The sequence below is a fragment of the Bolinopsis microptera genome, chromosome 1 (genome assembly GCF_026151205.1).
Source record: "Bolinopsis microptera isolate Bmic1 chromosome 1, MBARI_Bmic_1.0, whole genome shotgun sequence".
Taxonomy (NCBI): Eukaryota; Metazoa; Ctenophora; class Tentaculata; order Lobata; family Bolinopsidae; genus Bolinopsis; species Bolinopsis microptera.
Window position 1 is genome coordinate 695,339 of NC_087072.1, and position 20,846 is coordinate 716,184.

Below are 20,846 nucleotides of genomic sequence, written 5' to 3' on the forward strand. Positions count from 1 at the left end.
TTTGGAGATGCAAACTCATACCAAAACAAATTCAAAACATGTGCTCGTTCTAGACCTATTCAATGTAAAATACTGGGTAAATATGAGTCTAATGTTAATAACTCTGTTAATCCACGTATTAAACCATGTGCAAAGTGTGTCCGCTCTAAATCGGTAGTTCATAATAAACTTGTTAGACCCTTATGTTGTCAAAAACTAGGAGCTGAATTCTATTCCAAGGAATCAACCAAACCATTATTTAACAGTCATAAACTCCTTACTGTTCATAATCTTTACAAACTTCGTACTATAACTGAACTTTTTAAAATAGTGAAATATAGGGTACCCATATCTCTCTACTCTTTACTTAACATGTCTGAACTGAGGGATGACCGTCTAATACCACCAAAGCCAAGCCATAACTTTATTTATAAATCTTCTTGGCTTTGGAATCAATTCAAGGACTCCAATCCACAGAATAAACCTGACTTTGTGAACACATCCTGTAACTCAATCAAATCAAGGCTAAACCGATCTCTTCTAGATGCCCAAAGCAGGTTCGATAATGAGTGGCATAATGACAACTTTAACAGTTTTGGACCATGCTAGATTATTGATAAAAACGTGGAATTTATGTAAACAAATACTTAATTACTTAAATATTGCCGTTTCCGTACGGCGCTATACGTAATATATGTTAAAAGCGCGCCGCAGCTACTCCCTACCTCAACATTTGCGCGGGTTTCTTAAGCGCGCACGTACGTTTATTCTTGGCCGTTAATCAGACCCATGACATAACGCTATAGGTGGCAGTGACTGTAATTTTCTTCAACAATTACTGAATTATCCATCCATAAAGTGATTTACAAAATGACACCTAAACCTCGTGTTTCGGTGTTCACTTAAACGGTACTTGGCGGCTGAACTGTGGTGTCTGACGTTTGCAGCTAGATCGGACTCTGCATGATATTGTATTAGCAAATTTGTATAGTGTATAATTGTTTAGTGTTTATAATACTCTGCAACCTGGTAGCACGGCTGACACAAAAACAAAATGTTGGCCTGGCTTGTGCATAACCAAGTAAATAACACGCACTCCGATAAAAGCCGTTTGGAGAAACTCCGCAAAATGTTCATTGTAGTCAACGGGCACAAAGAAGCACTACTAGCAATTGTGTCCTTTACCCTCCTACATAATTTGAAAATTTTTGTGGCTAACTCATTGAACAACATCTGAATTAAAATGTGTCTAGTATTAAAAGATTCAGTAAGTAATTTTTTCATGTACGCTGTACACTGTAGTTAGTAAATCAAATCAAACTTTTTCGATCAGCCGCGCGCTGAACCAGTGTTGCACTAGGTAAAAATTGTGTATATTTTGTTCATTTTTGAGTGTAAATTAATTTATTAATTTATCACAAATTATTTTATTATAATATAACCACTTATGTGAAATGGTTATTTTGACTTTAAATATTTGAACTAAATATGAATTGATTGTGGGTATAAAATAAAATTTGTTTTACTAAAAATTTGTTTTACTAAAAACTCTCGCCGAGTTGGAATCACCGACGCCCGACGGTTTTATATTTGGAACAACTATTTTACGAGTATCACCCGTTAAACAAAGCTTTGCGTTGTCTATATTGCATGCTATAGGACCTCAAAATAAGATCAAACTCTACAATACAAATTCGATCTATTCAAAGAAAAATAGTATGACAAAACATTTTTATTTTATCTCTACACATTTGTAAATAACTAGAATTGTGTATCTTTAAATTGTTTCAGAATTATAACTATTGTGAACTCAATAAAATAATAATAGCTTTTGTATCCTTGTATCCTTGCATCCTTGAATCCTCGCTCTTCGTCGGTACAGAGGAAAGAAGATTGACATCAAACATGAGACCCTTCTATCAGAAGTCTCGTACAACCTCATCCTTGTCCCGATGATGGAGTAGATGATGTGTTTTGAAAATTTATTTGTATATATTTGATTGGCCAAGGGTAATTTTTGATTGTTAAGGGAATTTTTTGAATTCTTAAAGGGTTGATTTTATATAGGGTCATTGCTATATTATGTGTATATTGTTTGAATAATTTTATAATATATTTGATTGTTTAAAGTTTTATTGATAGCAATGTACCATTTCTGTTACCTATGTATTGTGCTCTGCCGATTGCGTCACTTGATTTAATTGTATGTATAATATTGTTTGAATGACCTTTATTTTATATAATTGATAATGACTTTTTAAAAGTTTGATCTATGGTCATGGTCATTGTGTATATTATGTGTATATCATTATATATAATGTGTATGTTATTTGAATACTTTTTCCTAAAAAAAGAGAGATTCGTTTGAACTATACAAAAGGATCCAGTGTCTTTGTATACTTTCAGCTGGCTGTTTGATTGGCAACTCGACTTGGGGGCACTGCAATTGTCGGAGCAATACAGCAGAATTGTGTCTTCTCACATTCCTGCATATTGACATTGCCAATCTTCTGCCGAATTCAGCAGAGACTGCATGGTACATCTCCTATCGTCTGAGCAGGTGCAGAATCCATCTGGTACATAATGCGATGAGTGAAAAAACTGGATTGCCAAGTAAAGGAATAATGGCATTCCTGGATTGTGATTGGATATGATTGATGACTTTTTTCACCCTATTCTTGTACAGAAAATTGGTGTTAAGGCTTTTATCTTTGCTTGAATGAACAGCTCTCAGTGTACTACAGTATCATTAGGTTTAAATGTACATTGCAGTGTGCAATTGCAGGATTTCAGTGTACTGTCATTTGGCAACAACGTGATTGTTATCAATTTAAATAGAACTTCACCTTTATATGGAATGTTGTCTTAACATCAACTCAACCTTAGCAATGCAAGCAATCAAGTGTGTAGTGGTGGGTGATGGCGCTGTCGGTAAAACTTGCCTCTTGATCTCTTACACGACCAATGCTTTTCCTGGAGAGTACATCCCAACTGTGTTCGACAACTACAGTGCCAATGTCATGGTGGATGGGCGCCCTATCAACCTAGGTCTGTGGGATACGGCGGGCCAGGAGGACTATGACAGGTTGAGACCTTTGTCTTACCCACAAACTGACGTTTTCTTGATCTGTTTCTCAGTCATCTCTCCAGCTTCTTATGAGAACGTCAAGGCAAAGTGGTATCCTGAGGTTAGAATTTGTTTTGAATTTTGAATTGAAGTGTCTTTAATCATTTAAAACTTTAAAAATAATACTGATGCTTAAAGTTGAGGATATTTTTATACTTTAATTTTTAATTCCTTAAATTTCTGGCTGCCTTCAATCTGGTTTCTAGTCACTGTTAATGCAATGTGTTCAGGTTACTCACCACTGCCCAAATGCTCCCATTATTCTGGTGGGAACTAAACTGGATCTCCGTGACGACAGGGACACCATTGAGGGATTAAAACAGAAAAGATTAAGTCCTATTACTTACACCCAGGTATTATTGTAATGTCACTCTTATCATGTAAATTGTATAAAGAATGTTTTATCTATTATCTACAATGCAAAGTGTTATCATCTACGATACATAACATTTATTCAATTGTTGTTTCTATGTCAACGTCCTAAAATCAACAAGTTTATTAGTTAATATTTCAGGGTTTAAATATGGCTAAAGACATCCGTGCTGTAAGATATTTGGAATGCTCAGCCCTCACCCAGAAAGGTAACTACATAGTGCACTATGTTATACTTTGTAACTAACTTACTGTTGCCTCATCATGTGATCTTCTGAATAAACACATCTTTTTTCTTATTATTGAACTTTGATACTGATATTGGTACCTATTGGTACTGATTTAGGGAAAGCAAACACAGCGAAATCTTTCTTCGAAAAACAACTAACAGAAGGAGTTGAAGCTGGCCTGCAACCTTTTACCTGTGATCCAAAACCACTTGATAACCCCATCACACCAGTTGAAGTTAAACTTGCTGCAAGTAAACTCAAATCAAACCGTGCCAGTGGTCCAGATAATCTCCAGAATGAGCTGATAAAGTACGCCCATCCAATCACTTTTGAGAAGTATGCTGAGGCAATTAACGAGTCATTTAGTGGGAACAAATACATAAGTTCGATAGGACAAGGTATTGTGACTCCTCTACAGAAGCCCGGTAAACCTAAGGGTCCCCTCACAAGCCTTAGACCACTTACACTGTTAAACGGATCGAGGAAGATGCTCACTCAAATTGCCTTAAAACGGGTTGAGAGTAGAATTGACAACTACACCATGCCATGGCAGAGTGCTTACAAGAGAGGTAGGAGCTGCTCTGACATTGTGTGGGCTCAGAGAATGCTCATATCTGTTGTAATGAGGAAGAAATGGACATTTAGCAAAATGGGTATTGATATGAGTAGAGCTTTTGATACCGTGAAAAGGGACACTATCATCAATGTTTTGAAAGATGCTGGTTGTTCGGAGGACGACATTCGTTTAGTTCAATACCTTCTATCGAATACTCTCCTTAGAGTTCGTGTTAACTCCTCACTGTCGGAAGAGTTTGAAAGTTTACTCGGAGCCTTTCAAGGTGACAGTTTATCTGGAAAGCTATTCACACTTATTCTTGCAGCAGCCTTACACCACCTCAGAGCTGTATCTGGGAGACCAAACCCACCAGTATCAGAACTAGGTTTTCCAACTGAGTGGGAATATTCAGACGATTGTGACTTTGCTGACGAGGACATCGAGAAACTGAGAATTTTCCTTCCTACAGTGAAGGAGATTCTCAAAGACTGGAACCTCCAAGTAAATGAAAGTAAAACTGAATTCAGTACCTTCTACCTAGCGACAAAATCTGATAAAGATACAAACGGTCAGCCATTAGCTAATAACGAACCATGGAGAAGTAACAAGTCACTAGGTTCCTTACTGTGTACTGAGAAGGACATTCAAAGAAGAAGAATCCTAGCTGAGATTGCTTTTAAGAACTTTGAAAAAGTTTGGCTGTCTGGTAAGAAAATATCCCTTGAAAGAAAGCTGAGGTTATACGATGCTCAAGTTGTATCTGTATTGATTTACAACTCAAATAGTTGGAGTCCTAAGAAAGCAACCATGGAGAAAATGGACACACTCCATCGTAGACACCTCAGGTCCATTTTAAACATCAAATGGCCTAAAGGTATGATAAGCAACAAAGCATTGTATGAAAGGTGCAAAGTTGAAAAGTTATCCAAGCGTATTGAACACCAGCGGTGGAAAATGTTTGGACACATTCTCAGGAGTATGGAGAACACCCCAGCCCAAACGGCTCTCTCATTTGCTATTGAATCAGATAATTTATTCATTGGAAGATTGGGGAGACCTAGAATGAACTTGTTATCGGTTTTAAGAAGTGATTTAAATAGTAGAAGTTTGCAAATGGACAACTTGTATGAATTGAACGAAATTAAAGATATAGCTGCATGCAACAGATGTTGGGAAAATCTTTTTCAAGGGTACAGTTTACCGCATTAAGGTATTTTTAAGAATCATTTTTGTCGGTAAGATCCTGTTTTATAATAATAATAATAATTGAACTTTGAAACAATGTGTACTCGACCTTTATTGACTACATCAGAAAATGTAATGAAACATTAACCCTAAAACTGATATTTTATTGACACTATCATTTACAGGACTGAAGAGCGTGTTTGACGAAGCTATAAGAGCAGTTCTCATCCCAAGACAGCCAAGAAAGAAAGACAAAGGGAAATGTGCTTTACTTTGAACTGAAACTAAATGTGAACCGCGTCCGGGAACCTACGCACGGTAGTCCGGGAGACTTAGTAGATCTAGCTCATCACAATGAATATTAGAATTTTTACAAATTTTACTTTATTTGATACCTCAACTACAAAATTGTTTGTAAAATTTGATATCATCATTTATTAAGCAATTTCATCATTTTTTGGAGATCTTGTCGAAGCAATGGTACTTTTACCCACAAGCTTATTGTTGTCGGCATATTTATGGATAACATCACATTTATACAGTATTTTGTGCCACAAAATGTGATTTGTTTACAGTCCTTAACTTTATTCTGGTATGTACAGATAACTGGGCGAGTATAAGATATCATTATATATATCTGGTTGTATCTGGATTCTCGGTATTATGGTGTACCTTCTTAGATTCTGCAGATTATAAAGGACTTTTCTGAAATGTGCAAATTATAATTCTACAAAATATCATAATATGAACTCCAATTTTCAAATATATGCTGCTATAACCTTCAGTTAAAAATGATATGTTGGGAACCATTTTGGCCAGGGGTCAATAACAAACCCAATGTCTCTCTAAAACGGTAAAACGGTGCAACAGCCACGAACAGTAGCCTAGTAATGATTTCCGCTCAAAATAGCCATTCATAGTTTATCAATTTGTTAGACAAAAGCGAAATTGGCAAGCCAAGAGTAAATCGCGGTATAATATAATGATTTATTTAATATTATAATGTTGAATTTCGAGGTCTATTGGTGATATATAACATACAGTATTAAATTTAAATATATAATAGAGTTTTCGGTGTAGCTTAGTTGCTTTGAATGCATTATTAATATAACTGAGACGTCTATGAAAAACAGTAGCTTAGTAAGTTTTGAAATTTTTGTTAGATCTTTTGCATGATGTGTTTGTAAGTGTGGACTATTGAATTTGTGCGGTTGCCATGGTAACAATGTTTAACGGTGGACCATATCTTTTTGAGAGGCTAATTTATAATATCTACAGTGATCTGCCAAAATCTGTTGTTTGAAAGCGAGGTTCGCTTCACACATACCTTTCACGTGTTACTCAATGTTTATATCATATTCTTTTGCTTTAATAATAATACTTTATTAAGTGTTTGTACATTTTACAAGGTTATGAAAGCTATCCTTATACTATATTCTAAGAGTCTACTAGCAAAGAAATTTATTAGAAATTATAAAGAGTTAAAATTTAACTGTCCTTTCTTAAGAATGGAGAATGTGACAAGTAGAGCCTGGCAGGGTGCCAATTAATTTAATTGGTCACTTTGAAACACTGGACTACTCCAAATTATTTAATTGATCGAAGAAACGCTAAAAATAGTGTACAAGTTTTGACTTTGGACAGGAAAATATATTGTGATCATAAGATGAAGGTTTGTTTGAATTTAAAGTTTAAGATTTCATCAGCCTATTTATAAGAATTCATCAATTGTCACTTAATCGCTAATGATACGGTTCTAATTAAGAGAGATTATGGTTTTTAAAAGAAAAGCAAGTACTACAAGGGTTATTATATAGTCTCATTAGAATCACAAATTTGTAATGTGCTTGATGATAGCATTAATTAAAATTCCACTGTAGTTTAATTATATATAACCATGTTTTTGAATTTAAGATTCCTTTAGAAAAATTCGGATTTTATTCTCTTCATACCCAAAAAAACATTAAACGATTGACTGGGGATATAATATGAAATATTTTAAACAGTAGCTATATTAGTAAGATCAAATTTTTAAAAAACCACACACCACACTAATAATATTGAAGCATATAATTTATATCAACATACCTTGAAAATGGAACTAGAAGTTTACAGCGGTCATGGCGTGGTAATCATAGTTGTGACGAAGTATCCCAAAATAACCGAACAGTAGAACAGTTACACAATCCACATTTTCCAACCCTCGCATAACACTTGCATTGACGGTTTTAATTGAAATCTTTCAAATGGCTCATTACAATTGCACGTGCGCCTTTACACATTACAATTGCACGTGCGCCTTTACACGTGTATTTGCGATGGTATTTATAAAGACACGCACAAGTGCGAGCATTGCAATTACCTGCTGTCTAATAGTAATGATACTGTAAAGGGGGGGGGTGTCACGTCCGTCTATGTCCGCTTGTCTCATAGAATCCAAAAAGGACAGGACATAGGCGGACATAGGCGGACATAGGCGGACATAGACGGACATAGGCGGACATAGACGGACATAGGCGGACATAGGCGGACATAGGCGGACATAGGCGGACATTAATGGACACCTAAATTGCTAAATAAAATGTTCAATTTTTGCTGTTATAGGGGATCATGGTTTTTGTCCGTTCGGTACCCTATATTTTCAAAACGGACAAAAAATAGAGCGGACAAAAACAGACAAAAATGGACAAAAACGGACAAAAATGGAAATAACATTTAGATGCTTCCTCCTCCTACTCTTCCTCCTCTTCCCCCTGGGTCTTCCTGATCTTCCTCAGTCCTCTTCCTCCTCCCCTCCTCAGTCCTCCTCCTACTCCTCCTCCTCGTCCTCAGTCCTCCTCATCAGTCCTCAACAGTCCTCCTCCTCCCCAGTCCTCCTCCTGAGTCCTCCTCCTGGGTCCTCCTGGGTCCTCCTCCTCCTCCTCATCCTCCTCCTCTTCCTCCTCAGTCCTCAGTCCTCCTCAGTCCTCCTCCTCATCCTTCTCCTCAGTCCTCCATCCTCCTCCTCAGTCCTCCCCCAGTCCCCCTCCTCCTCCTATTCAGTCCTCCTCCTCCTCCTCCTCCTCCTAAGTCCTCATCCTCCTCCTCCTCCTCTTTCCTCTCAGTCATCCTCCTCAGCCATCCTCCTCAGTCCTCCTCAGTCCTCCTCCTCAGTCCTCCTCCTCCTGGGTCCTCCTCCTCCTCTTCATCCTCCTCCTCTTCCTCCTCGGTCCTCAGTCCTCCTCCTCCAGCCTCCTGGGTCCTCCTCCTCATCCTTCTCATCAGTCCTCCTCCTCCCCAGTCCTCTCCCAGTCCGTCTCCTTCTCCTCCTCCTATTCAGTCCTCCTCCTCCTCCTCCTCCTCAGTTCTCCTCAGTCCTCCTTCTCATTTCTCCTAAGTCCTCCTCATGAGTCCTCCTCCTGAGTCCTCCTCCTCTTCCTTCTGAGTCCTCCTCCTGAGTCCTCCTCCTCCTCCCTCTCAGTCATCCTCCTCAGTCATCCTCCTCAGCCATCCTCCCCAGCCATCCTCCTCAGTCATCCTCCTCAGTACTCCTCAGTCCTCCTCCTTCTCAGTCATCGTCAGTCCTCCTCCTCAGTCCTCCTCAGTCCTCCTCCTCCTCCTGGGTCCTCCTCCTCCTCCTCCTCCTGGGTCCTCCTGGGTCTTCCTGATCCTCCCCAGTCCTCTTCCTCCTCCCCTCCTCAGTCCTCCTCCTCCTCGTCCTCAGTCCTCCTCATCAGTCCTCAACAGTTCTCCTCCTCCCCAGTCCTCCTCCTGGGGCCTTTTCCTGGGTCCTCCTCCTGGGTCCTCCTCCTCCTGGGTCCTCCTCCTCCTGGGTCCTCCTTCTCCTCCTCAGTCCTTCTCCTCCTCCTCCTCAGTCCTCTTCCTCCTCTTCCTCCTCCTCCTCCCTCTCAGTCATCCTCCTCAGCCATCCTCCTCAGCCATCCTCCTCAGTCCTCCTCCTTCTCAGTTTCCCTCAGTCCTCCTCCTGAGTCCTCCTCCTGAGTCCTCCTCCTCTTCCTCCTGAGTCCTCCTCCTCTTCCTTCTGAGTCCTCCTCCTCCTCCCTCTCAGTCATCCTCCTCAGTCATCCTCCTCAGCCATCCTCCCCAGCCATCCTCCTCAGTCATCCTCCTCAGTACTCCTCAGTCCTCCTCATTCTCAGTCATCGTCAGTCCTCCTCCTCAGTCCTCCTCAGTCCTCCTCCTCCTCCTGGGTCCTCCTCCTCCTTCTCCTCCTGGGTCCTCCTGGGTCTTCCTGATCCTCCCCAGTCCTCTTCCTCCTCCCCTCGTCAGTCCTCCTCCTACTCCTCCTCCTCGTCCTCAGTCCTCCTCATCAGTCCTCAACAGTTCTCCTCCTCCCTAGTCCTCCTCCTCCTCCTGGGGCCTTTTCCTGGGTCCTCCTCCTGGGTCCTCCTCCTCCTGGGTCCTCCTCCTCCTGGGTCCTCCTTCTCCTCCTCAGTCCTTCTCCTCCTCCTCCTCAGTCCTCTTCCTCCTCTTCCTCCTCCTCCTCCCTCTCAGTCATCCTCCTCAGCCATCCTCCTCAGCCATTCTCCTCAGTCCTCCTCCTTCTCAGTTCTCCTCAGTCCTCCTCCTGAGTCCTCCTTCTCCTCAGTCATCCTCCTCAGTTCTCCTCCTCCTCCTCCTAGGTCCTCCTTCTGGGTCCTCCTCCTCCTCCTCCTCCTGGGTCTTCCTGATCCTTCTCCTCCCTCTCAGTCATCCTCCTCAGTCATCCTCCTCAGCCATCCTCCTCAGTCATCCTCCTCAGTCATCCTCCTCAGCCATCCTCCTCAGCCATCCTTCTCAGCCATCCTCCTCAGTACTCTTCAGTACTCTTCAGTAATGTCCACCAATGTCCGCTAATGTCCACCAATGTCCATCCAAGTCCGCCAATGTCCGTCCGGGTCCGCCAATGTCCGTCCGAGTCCGCCAATGTCCGTCCGAGTCCGCCAATGTCCGTCCGTGTCCGCCAATGTCCCAAAAAACACGTCCGTTGTCTCATAGAATCCAAAAAGGACAGGACATAGGCGGACATAGACGGACATGACACCCCCCCCTGTAAATGTTTGGAGAAGGAAAATGCCACCAGACCAATTATACTCTTTAAATTATACACCGGCAGATAATGTACCGTGTTAATATTACGATATTTGCGTTTATCTCCACTCATAAGGTACATATAAAACTTATCAGTAATTCTGCAGTGCGGGGAAGCAACCATTTGACCGGATTGTAGCATTCTGAGCTTCAGACGCTGTCACTAATTAGTGTCACTAATGGCACTGCTAAAAATAGATATAGTGACGTCAGCAGGTTGCCGCAGCATTAGATCACCTCTTGTTTGTGACTTGTACAGGAGGCAAGTACCTGTTCCTTACTGGCCGATTAGAGGAATGTCAGTATGTCACGTACAAATTGTGAATTTATTTAAGTTACCCCAGCCACCTAATACTCATAAAAAGGATAATGAATAATAATGGCAATGCTATTAACATTTTATCAATCATTATGTATATTCAGTATGTTAATACTAACTCTTGCAGCGGTAGGTGTCACAATGTCACAGGACTTCTACTCCAGTGGTTACAATGTAGGAAGTGAGCAGGATCAGTGGGCCCAACAAGGCTGGACTCCGGACCAGGCCTACACAACCACACCGCAGCAGCAGTACCCAACCACTCCGCAGCAGCAGTACGCACAACCGCAACAACCGCAGCAACCGCAGCAGCAGTACGCACAACCTCAGTACAACCAGAACAACACCTCTCAACCCCAGGACAACCAGCAGGGGTTCTACTCGCCTCCCCCCGCTCAGGACCCCTACAGTAACTATAACAACCCCGCCCCCACCCCACCTCAACAACAGTACACTGCTGGGGAGGGGGGCTTCTACAACAGCGGGGCTAGCTTCTACGATCCCAACACTAACATGGGGTCTATGGGCGCTGTGCCAAGTCAGACCACTTCAGACACATTCGACGAGGAGCCCCCTCTTATGGAGGAACTGGGTATAGACCTGCAGCAGATCTACCAGACCACCATGACCGTGTTGAACCCCAGCAAACCTGCTGCCACCACCCTCATGGACGACCCTGACCTCTCCGGGCCTGTTCTGTTCTGTTTAGGGTTCGGCAGTCTACTTCTCCTCTCGGGGAAGATCCACTTCGGAGCTATATACGGAGTGGCACTGATAGGAGCTGCCTCAATGTACACTCTCCTTAACCTCATGAGTGTGAACGGAGTGTCAGCTAGCATCACTGTGTCAGTGCTGGGGTACTGCATGCTGCCGATGTGCGCACTTGCTGCTATCTCTGCACTCCTCAGTCTCAAGGGACTGTTCGGTGTTATACTCTCAATTCTTACCGTTTCCTGGGCCGCGTTTGCGTCTTCTAAGCTGTTTGTGTCCGTGCTGGCTATGTACGACCAGCAGCCTCTAGTGGCGTACCCGTGCGCCCTTATGTACGGGATCTTTGCTGTGTTGACTGTATTCTGAGTAACTGAGCATTTAAATAATGGGGTTCCTTTATGTATCTTAATTGTAATAGAATCTGACACTTTTAATTTGGGGTTCTGTGAAAATGTTGTAATTGACGACCTTTTTAATTACCCTGCTATTTTTGATAATTTTTGAATTTCAGCTAAAAAGAAACTGTCTTGATTGTCGATTAACAGTCAGTTGCTTTGTAAATAATTTGTCAGTCCAAGATATTATGAATGTAAATTATTAAAGACTTTCTATCGTACAAATTGTGTTAGCCTTTGTTAGTGCATCCGCCAGAAATTAAAGTATAAAATGTATTTCAGCTTAATTTTACTAACTACTGCTCAAATTAAGGTTTAGTATTACTGACTGACTGAAAAACAATTTGAAATGCCCATGTGCGAAAATGACTTGAAATGCCCAAGTGCGAAATCAAAGATTTAAAACACCACAATAAAAATCGCTCAAATTGAAAATTTCTAAGTTGAATTACAAGTAATGGTTTTAGTAGCTATGATCGAGATGGTTTCAGGATTATGGTGAGGTGAAATGGCAAGCGAGGCGGATATTCTGCAAGCCAGGAACCTCAACAAGAGAACTAAACTAGGACCTCCTGATGTCTACCCTCAAGTCAAGGATCAAAGAGAGGACAAACTCAACGATCTTAGTCTCAAAAAGGTGATTATAGACCAAATATTCACTGGAGGAGGGGGGCTAGTAAAGCCTCTAGGCTTTTCTGTGCACTAATGTTCCATTAATCGGACTTATCCGATGCTGTTTTCTTATGATTCATATAAAATTTCTGATAGCCTGAATTTATTTCAGGGTTTCTCGAATCCACCAGTAACTCAGAACGAATGTGGCTCAGCTCGAGAGAGAATCAAAGCGAAGGGCCTGAGCACGCTCCAACAGAGTATACAGCTGTCTTCAGAGAAACTAGCCGCTCAGAAACATAATAACAACACTGTTAATGATAATGGGACTAGGAAGATACAGACGATTCAGAGGGACCAATTCTGGTCCGTTAATCCCAGGTAAGTAGTCAGAACGTTTAGTCGTTATATTGTGCTGCTAAGTTAAGTCGTTATATTTGTGCGATCAAATGAGGGAGTTACCTACGTCTTAACCACCTTGTTATCAGCGTTCGGTACTTTCTCCAACATTAGAATAATGTTAGTCTCCTGCCAGATCCAACAGACAAACTATCAAGAAGTTTTTTGGTGATCTGAGTTCGTCCAGCAAGTCACTATCCTCCCTGGTGAAGAGCAGGATTCCTTCTTTTCAGAAGAAGGAGGAGATTCTAGACCATATGGCCGAGTATCAGGTATATACTTAGTACCATTTCAAACACAAGGAAACAATTTCAATACTTAGTACCATTTCAAACACAAGGAAACTTTTTCAATTCTTAGTACCACTCTTAAATTACTAAACTTAGTTAGTACTAGTAGAAGAAGTTACTGTAAATTACTAAACTCAGTTACTGTAACTGATCACGTGTTGTTACTGAAACTGATCACGTGTTGTTACTGTAACTGATCACGTGTTGTTACTGTAACTGATCACGTGTTGTTACTGTAACTGATCACGTGTTGTTACTGTAACTGATCACGTGTTGTTACTGTAACTGATCACGTGTTGTTACTGTAACTGATCACGTGTTGTTACTGTAACTGATCACGTGTTGTTACTGTAACTGATCACGTGTTGTTACTGTAACTGATCACGTGTTGTTACTGTAACTGATCACGTGTTGTTACTGTAACTGATCACGTGTTGTACTGTAACTGATCACGTGTTGTTACTGTAACTGATCACGTGTTGTTACTGTAACTGATCACGTGTTGTTACTGTAACTGATCACGTGTTGTTACTGTAACTGATCACGTGTTGTACTGTAACTGATCACGTGTTGTTACTGTAACTGATCACGTGTTGTTACTGTAACTGATCACGTGTTGTTACTGTAACTGATCACGTGTTGTTACTGTAACTGATCACGTGTTGTTACTGTAACTGATCACGTGTTGTTACTGTAACTGATCACGTGTTGTTACTGTAACTGATCACGTGTTGTTACTGTAACTGATCACGTGTTGTTACTGTAACTGATCACGTGTTGTTACTGTAACTGATCACGTGTTGTTACTGTAACTGATCACGTGTTGTTACTGTAACTGATCACGTGTTGTTACTGTAACTGATCACGTGTTGTTACTGTAACTGATCACGTGTTGTTACTGTAACTGATCACGTGTTGTACTGTAACTGATCACGTGTTGTTACTGTAACTGATCACGTGTTGTTACTGTAACTGATCACGTGTTGTTACTGTAACTGATCACGTGTTGTTACTGTAACTGATCACGTGTTGTTACTGTAACTGATCACGTGTTGTTACTGTAACTGATCACGTGTTGTTACTGTAACTGATCACGTGTTGTTACTGTAACTGATCACGTGTTGTTACTGTAACTGATCACGTGTTGTTACTGTAACTGATCACGTGTTGTTACTGTAACTGATCACGTGTTGTTACTGTAACTGATCACGTGTTGTTACTGTAACTGATCACGTGTTGTTACTGTAACTGATCACGTGTTGTTACTGTAACTGATCACGTGTTGTTACTGTAACTGATCACGTGTTGTTACTGTAACTGATCACGTGTTGTTACTGTAACTGATCACGTGTTGTTACTGTAACTGATCACGTGTTGTTACTGTAACTGATCACGTGTTGTTACTGTAACTGATCACGTGTTGTTACTGTAACTGATCACGTGTTGTTACTGTAACTGATCACGTGTTGTTACTGTAACTGATCATGTGTTGTTACTGTAACTGATCACGTGTTGTTACTGTAACTGATCACGTGTTGTTACTGTAACTGATCACGTGTTGTTACTGTAACTGATCACGTGTTGTTACTGTAACTGATCACGTGTTGTTACTGTAACTGATCACGTGTTGTTACTGTAACTGATCACGTGTTGTTACTGTAACTGATCACGTGTTGTTACTGTAACTGATCACGTGTTGTTACTGTAACTGATCACGTGTTGTTACTGTAACTGATCACGTGTTGTTACTGTAACTGATCACGTGTTGTTACCCCGACTACCCCAGGTCCCTGTAATGAGAGCTATATGGTTCATGAAGATAACAGCAGTGTACGTCAGTAGTATCAGCAAGAAGAGGAACACCTGTGTGGCTCTGGAGTGGACTAAGTGTATTTCGGAGTACCTGAAAGACAACCTGGCCAAGTTCGCAGAGCACAATGTGAGAGATATTGCATGATTAGTGATCTGCATTCAGTTCTGATATCTTATTGTATGATTGTTCCAATGAATGGTTGGCAGAACCTCATCCACAGGGGGGGGTGCCTGCCTCATCCCACTATTCAGTATTGCAGCAGACGAGAATGCTCGATAGCCAACTCTTAACAAAACTACACTTAAACATATAACAACCTAAACACTATTTAATGTAATTAATCCTTTTCTTAGGAAAACACGAAGGGGTTATTGAAACATGTTTTATCATAACTGTGTACTTAACTCTCATTAGTACATGATATCATGATGTCTGATCAGACGTTTTGACAATATGTGTCTCTCAGGTAGAATACGGTAAGATCAGCACAGTGAACACAGGTAACAAGGCGGTACAGGAGGCCAACTCTGCTAAAAACAGGTGGAACTACACACTCAGACTCTGTCACTGCATGTACCAGGTACTGGCAACTTACCCCCTCACTTTTAAATGTACTGGCAACTAACCCCCTTACTTTTAAATGTACTGGCACCTAACCCCCAAACCTTTAAATGTACTGGCAACTAACCCCCTCACTTTTAAATGTACTGGCAACTAACCCCCAAACTTTTAAATGTACTGGCAGCTAACCCCCTCACTTTTAAATGTACTGGCAACTAACCCCCAAACTTTTAAATGTGCTGGCAGCTAACCCCCAAACTTTTAAATGTACTGGCACCTAACCCCCTCACTTTTAAATGTACTGGCACCTAACCCACAAACTTTTAAATGTACTGGCACCGAACCCCTGCCATTTAAAAAAGTGTGTCATAAGTGAGTATTTAACTCATAATCATATTGTTCCTCACGTTTATAATAAAGTGTTTTCCTTTCACTTTCGCTTTCAGGATGGGTTACTAGACAGGCAGGAGTTCCTCTTGTTTATTATAAAGTGGGTACACGAACTGAAAGTTACTGAAAAGGAAGACATCTTAAAACATCTCGTACAGGTACAACATAATACACAGTGGGGTACGAGTGAAGTTCACTTAGTACTGTAGCTATTTTCACACTTTCTAGTGTACATGATATTCTGTATTCTGAATCACATAAAGGTTATTTTAATCTGAATAATAACTCGTTAGCTTGTATTTACAATTTTGTGGCGACTCTATACTTAGTGTTTAACGTATTTTAGGTGATGTTAAAACGTATTCTAAGGTGATGTTAACGTATTTTCAGGTGATGTTAACGTATTTGGACGATGTTGTTGGGAATTTCGTTTTGTCCCGCTCCGCAGCCTACATGTGCGTCAACAAACTCAATAGTCTCTCTGAAGTTAACAGTGTCAGAAGTGTATTCGACTGGGGTAATTTATAACATTCACTTTCACTTTCACTTTCAGGTCGAAAATCTGTAAAATCTTTGATTATCTTTTGTATTTAAGTTCTTTAAATAACGTACGATCTTTCTTTCATTTTATTTAATTTCATAAGTATAAAATATACAGTAGAATTTATAGACAATCGCTCGGTTTGAGTCATGCTATCAACGTAAAGAAGTACAGTGTGTTTTATGTCTGATGATTTAACGACAAGGTCAAGACAAGTCACAATAGTAATTGTCGTGATCTATGTCTACTTGTCTTGTAAACAGCATGATTTGTAGCTGATTCCATAACACGACACCTAGATACCAGTACAGCTGAACTGAAATAGAACTGTAGATTTCGTCACCTGCAGGCTGCAGTCGCAGACTCTAAAATATAAATAGTCACCGTTTATTTCTTGATTTTTAACCAAAACACATTCTCTAAATTCAGTTTTTGGTTCTTCCGGGACTAGGTTAGCTGGAAAAGGTAGATTTTGCTCTGTTTTTCAAATGCATGATTACAACAGGTATAGTCCAACTACAAGATGACTTGATCCTAATTTCTCAGTCAAGTAGAGAGTTGTACATTTCAGCTAAACCCAGATTAGGTCATACCAGCAGTTGACAGGTTCGAGTTTAGTGTTCCATAACACGTAGTTAGTTACCAGTACCAACTACCATACAACTTCATCTATCTCTCTCTCTCTCTCTCTCTCTCTCTCTCTCTCTCTCTCTCTCTCTCTCTCTCTCTCTCTCTCTCTCTCTCTCTCTCTCTCTCTCTCTCTATCTATCTCTCTTTCTCTTCAACTGGGTTGTATAGCTTCATACTCCCTAACTCCCACTCTACTATACCTAGCTGGGTGGTTGTATGGGTTACCTGGGAGAGGGAGTCTGGAGTAGGTTCCACTACCACTACTCTAGCGTACTCCTTCTCTACTCCCACTACCACTATCAATGTTCTACTCAGCGCGTCTTAACCAGGCCATGTTATAGTCGGTTTAACTTAGGAGGTAATCGTTGAGAGTACAAGTTATCACTATCCTTTAATTCACCGTAATAATACCATATTAACATGTGATGTAATATGTAATGTGTGCACATTGCACATGATAATACCATATATTTTAGTATGATGTAATACTGCTGAGCGCCAACTTTTGACTGCTGTTGACACGCGCTGTAGGAATTACGTAATCTCCTCTCCCGCGTCTTATTACAACTAGTAACCACTAGTTACAACTAGTAACCAATAGTAACCACTAGTAACCATTAGCAACTACTAGTAACCATTAGTAACCACCAAGTTTTGACTGCTGTTGACACGCACTGTAGGAATTACGTAATCTCCTATCCCGCGTTTCATTACAACACTCTGCACTAGTGTGTGCATTAGTGCGTACTGCGTACTGTGTACACTAGAGGTTGTGTAAGTAAATACTGTGTACTTGATATGCAGGCCCCTCAAAATCTACCACGAAATTATTATTATGTAGAAAATGTACAAACTACGAAATTATTATATGTAGATTTGATATACATAGAACAAAAATAAAGCGTTCCTAACTATTAGATCTACTGAGCTCCTCCTTTATAAAAACTATCCTTGTGTTTAAAGTACCACTTACCCTGCAATTTCCATCCCTTACAAAAACTATCCTTGTGTTTGAAGTGCCACTAACCCCTTATATAAACTATCCTTGTGTTTCAGTGTTTGAACTAACCCCTAACGCTCCGCAGACAGTGCAGTAAAGGAATGTCACGTCCCAGCCAAGTCAGACTGTCCGTATCACGACGCCCTCCTCCTCGTCTTCTCCACTGTGTTGCAACGTATCACTCTCATGTGTCCCACTGCTCTGGTCTTCCAACGGGCCTGGGTATGTCTTGTCCCACTAGTAACCATTAGTAACCACTGCACTAGTGACCAAAATTAACCACTAGTAACCACTAGTAACCATTAGTAACCACTAGTAACCACTAGTAACCACTAGTAACCATTAGTAACCACTAGTTACCACTAGTAACCATTAGCAACCATTAGCAACCACTAGTAACCACTAGTTTCACTCTCATGAGTCACACAAATTTGCTATTCATACCAGAATTTCTTCCGATCGTGAAATTTGATTTGAAATGACAATTAATTAATTAGTTATTTGAAATTACAATAACTCAAATTCTAATTCCACTTAATTAACATGATTATAATTTCAGCAATCTCCACTGAGTGTTATAGAGTCAGGTGCAGTGTCAGGTGCAGTTTTAGGTGCAGTTTCAGGTGCAGTTGTAGAGAAGGAGTCTCCTCTAGATCACCTCCCTTGCTACCCTGCTTCTCTTCCTTTCCCTAAATCCCTCACTGAACCACAAGTAGAACAGGTGAGGAGAGGTATAGGTACCGTATAGTCCCGCGTAGTACTATACGGTATAGGTATAGTACTACGCGGCACTATACAGTATAGGTACCGTATAGTGCCGTGGAGTATCGTAATTGAAGATGAATGTGAGTGTTAAATATCCGCTATGTTTCTGTCAAGTGACGTGTCCAGGAAGATTTGTGTCTAATTAAGGAAGCCAACAGTTACACTTGTCAGTTTTAGTTAGCAGTTAAATCATCGATTGTAGAACTAATGTTTGATAATCACATTACTAGTGACATTATGTGACAACTAGTAACCATTAGTAACCACTAGTAACCATTAGTAACCACTAGTATGTGACAACACACATCTTCTTAACACAGATATGCATTGTCTGTGTAGTATAGTAGTAGTGTCTGTGTCAAGTATGAACCGCTCCTCTGCTACATTATATCTTGTAGGATAAAGCACACTTATCAGATTATCAGGGTACATTGATGACATGTTCAGACGGTCATGAGCCTAAAATTATCAACTTTTAATGAAAGTTAAACGATTCGGCGTGATATTTAACCACCAATCCGAGGATTATACCTTATTGAAAGTCGCGTTTTTCACTCCCACAATTAGTTTCTCTTTCCCTGAAAGGAGTTTCACTTTCAGTTTAGAAGTGAGATACAGGACAGCACGGAGGATGTGAGAGCGAGGAGCGTGATATCTGAGGAGAGGTGGATAATGGGGGAGGACACTAACCAGGCCCCTTCTGTTATACCAATGTTAACCACACTAGACGAGCACAACTTCTACACAGCTCAACAGGGTTAGTAACCATAGTAACCATAGTAACCATAGTAACCAGGCCCCTTCTGTTATACCAATGTTAACCACACTAGACGAGCACAACTTCTACACAGCTCAGCAGGGTTAGTAACCATAGTAACCATAGTAACCATAGTAACCAGGCCCCTTCTGTTATACCAATGTTAACCACACTAGACGAGCACAACTTCTACACAGCTCAACAGGGTTAGTAACCATAGTAACCATAGTAACCATAGTAACCATAGTAACCAGGCCCCTTCTGTAATACCAATGTTAACCACACTAGACGAGCACAACTTCTACACAGCTCAACAGGGTTAGTAACCATAGTAACCATAGTAACCATAGTAACCATAGTAACCAGGCCCCTTCTGTTATACCAATGTTAACCACACTAGACGAGCACAACTTCTACACAGCTCAGCAGGGTTAGTAACCATAGTAACCATAGTAACCATAGTAACCATAGTAACCAGGCCCCTTCTGTTATACCAATGTTAACCACACTAGACGAGCACAACTTCTACACAGCTCAACAGGGTTAGTAACCATAGTAACCATAGTAACCATAGTAACCAGGCCCCTTCTGTTAAACCAATGTTAACCACACTAGACGAGCACAACTTCTACACAGCTCAGCAGGGTTAGTAACCATAGTAACCATAGTAACCAGGCCCCTTCTGTTATACCAATGTTAACCACACTAGACGAGCACAACTTCTACACAGCTCAACAGGGTTAGTAACCATTAGTAACCATAGTAACCAGGCCCCTTCTGTTATACCAATGTTAACCACACTAGATGAGCACAACTTCTACACAGCTCAACAGGGTTAATAACCATAGAAACCATAGTAACCATAGTAACCATAGTAACCATAGTAACCAGGCCCCTTCTAGTCTGTTATACCAATGTTAACCACACTAGACGAGCACAACTTCTACACAGCTCAGCAGGGTTAGTAACCATAGTAACCACTAGTAACCACTAATAATTAGGTTAGTTCTTCAGGGAGGTAACCACTAGTAACCACTAGTAACCACTAGTAACCACTAGTACTTAGGTTAGTACTTCAGGGAGGTAACCACTAGTAACCACTAGTAACCACTAGTAACCAATAGTACTTCAGTTAGTGCTTCAG

The 20,846-nt window shown here is 40.7% G+C and overlaps 5 protein-coding genes across 7 annotated transcripts in view; all 5 read left to right on the forward strand.

Annotated features, from left to right (window-relative positions):
* LOC134816918 (transcription activator BRG1-like) overlaps positions 1-20,846 on the forward strand; it is a 762,051-nt gene that overhangs the window by 655,718 nt on the left and 85,487 nt on the right. The window lies entirely within an intron of this gene.
* LOC134816965 (ras-related C3 botulinum toxin substrate 1) lies at positions 2,850-6,830 on the forward strand. The gene is made up of 4 exons (XM_063826028.1): positions 2,850-3,167; positions 3,337-3,459; positions 3,621-3,687; positions 5,635-6,830. The coding sequence occupies exons 1-4, from the start codon at positions 2,868-2,870 to the stop codon at positions 5,724-5,726; spliced, it is 582 nt and encodes a 193-aa protein (XP_063682098.1). The 5' UTR covers positions 2,850-2,867; the 3' UTR covers positions 5,727-6,830.
* On the forward strand, positions 10,970-12,256 carry LOC134813305 (protein YIPF5 homolog). Of its 3 annotated transcripts, none has more exons than XM_063821007.1 (2): positions 10,970-11,100; positions 11,131-12,256. In XM_063821007.1, exons 1-2 carry the CDS (start codon positions 10,980-10,982, stop codon positions 11,913-11,915), a joined length of 906 nt encoding a protein of 301 aa, XP_063677077.1. In that variant the 5' UTR covers positions 10,970-10,979; the 3' UTR covers positions 11,916-12,256. The 3 variants fall into 3 exon arrangements, with proteins under 3 accessions (XP_063677077.1, XP_063677082.1, XP_063677068.1); XM_063821012.1 differs by having other exon boundaries at positions 11,143-12,256; XM_063820998.1 differs by having other exon boundaries at positions 10,970-12,256.
* LOC134825476 (mediator of RNA polymerase II transcription subunit 12-like) lies at positions 12,407-19,707 on the forward strand. The gene is made up of 10 exons (XM_063837693.1): positions 12,407-12,581; positions 12,729-12,937; positions 13,092-13,227; positions 15,032-15,184; positions 15,525-15,638; positions 16,066-16,167; positions 16,400-16,526; positions 18,266-18,402; positions 18,740-18,901; positions 19,546-19,707. The coding sequence occupies exons 1-10, from the start codon at positions 12,453-12,455 to the stop codon at positions 19,705-19,707; spliced, it is 1,431 nt and encodes a 476-aa protein (XP_063693763.1). The 5' UTR covers positions 12,407-12,452.
* Positions 20,472-20,846, forward strand: part of LOC134825525 (mediator of RNA polymerase II transcription subunit 12-like) — a 49,708-nt gene continuing 49,333 nt past the window's right edge. The window contains exon 1 of the mRNA XM_063837759.1: positions 20,472-20,536. Within this exon, the coding sequence (XP_063693829.1) occupies positions 20,491-20,536 (46 nt within the window). The 5' untranslated portion in view covers positions 20,472-20,490. The remainder of the gene's footprint in view (positions 20,537-20,846) is intronic.

What these genes read in the sequence shown, in the direction of transcription:
- LOC134813305 (XM_063820998.1), top strand. Translation starts at nt 10,980, where the DNA reads ATGTCACAGGACTTCTACTCCAGTGGTTACAATGTAGGAAGTGAGCAG.
- LOC134825476 (XM_063837693.1), top strand. Translation starts at nt 12,453, where the DNA reads ATGGCAAGCGAGGCGGATATTCTGCAAGCCAGGAACCTCAACAAGAGA. An exon ending in CCAAGTTCGCAGAGCACAAT is followed by an intron (nt 15,185 to 15,524) that starts GTGAGAGATATT and finishes TGTGTCTCTCAG; the next exon opens with GTAGAATACGGTAAGATCAG. An exon ending in CTGAACCACAAGTAGAACAG is followed by an intron (nt 18,902 to 19,545) that starts GTGAGGAGAGGT and finishes TTTCACTTTCAG; the next exon opens with TTTAGAAGTGAGATACAGGA.
- LOC134816965 (XM_063826028.1), top strand. Translation starts at nt 2,868, where the DNA reads ATGCAAGCAATCAAGTGTGTAGTGGTGGGTGATGGCGCTGTCGGTAAA. An exon ending in AGGCAAAGTGGTATCCTGAG is followed by an intron (nt 3,168 to 3,336) that starts GTTAGAATTTGT and finishes CAATGTGTTCAG; the next exon opens with GTTACTCACCACTGCCCAAA. An exon ending in CTCAGCCCTCACCCAGAAAG is followed by an intron (nt 3,688 to 5,634) that starts GTAACTACATAG and finishes TATCATTTACAG; the next exon opens with GACTGAAGAGCGTGTTTGAC.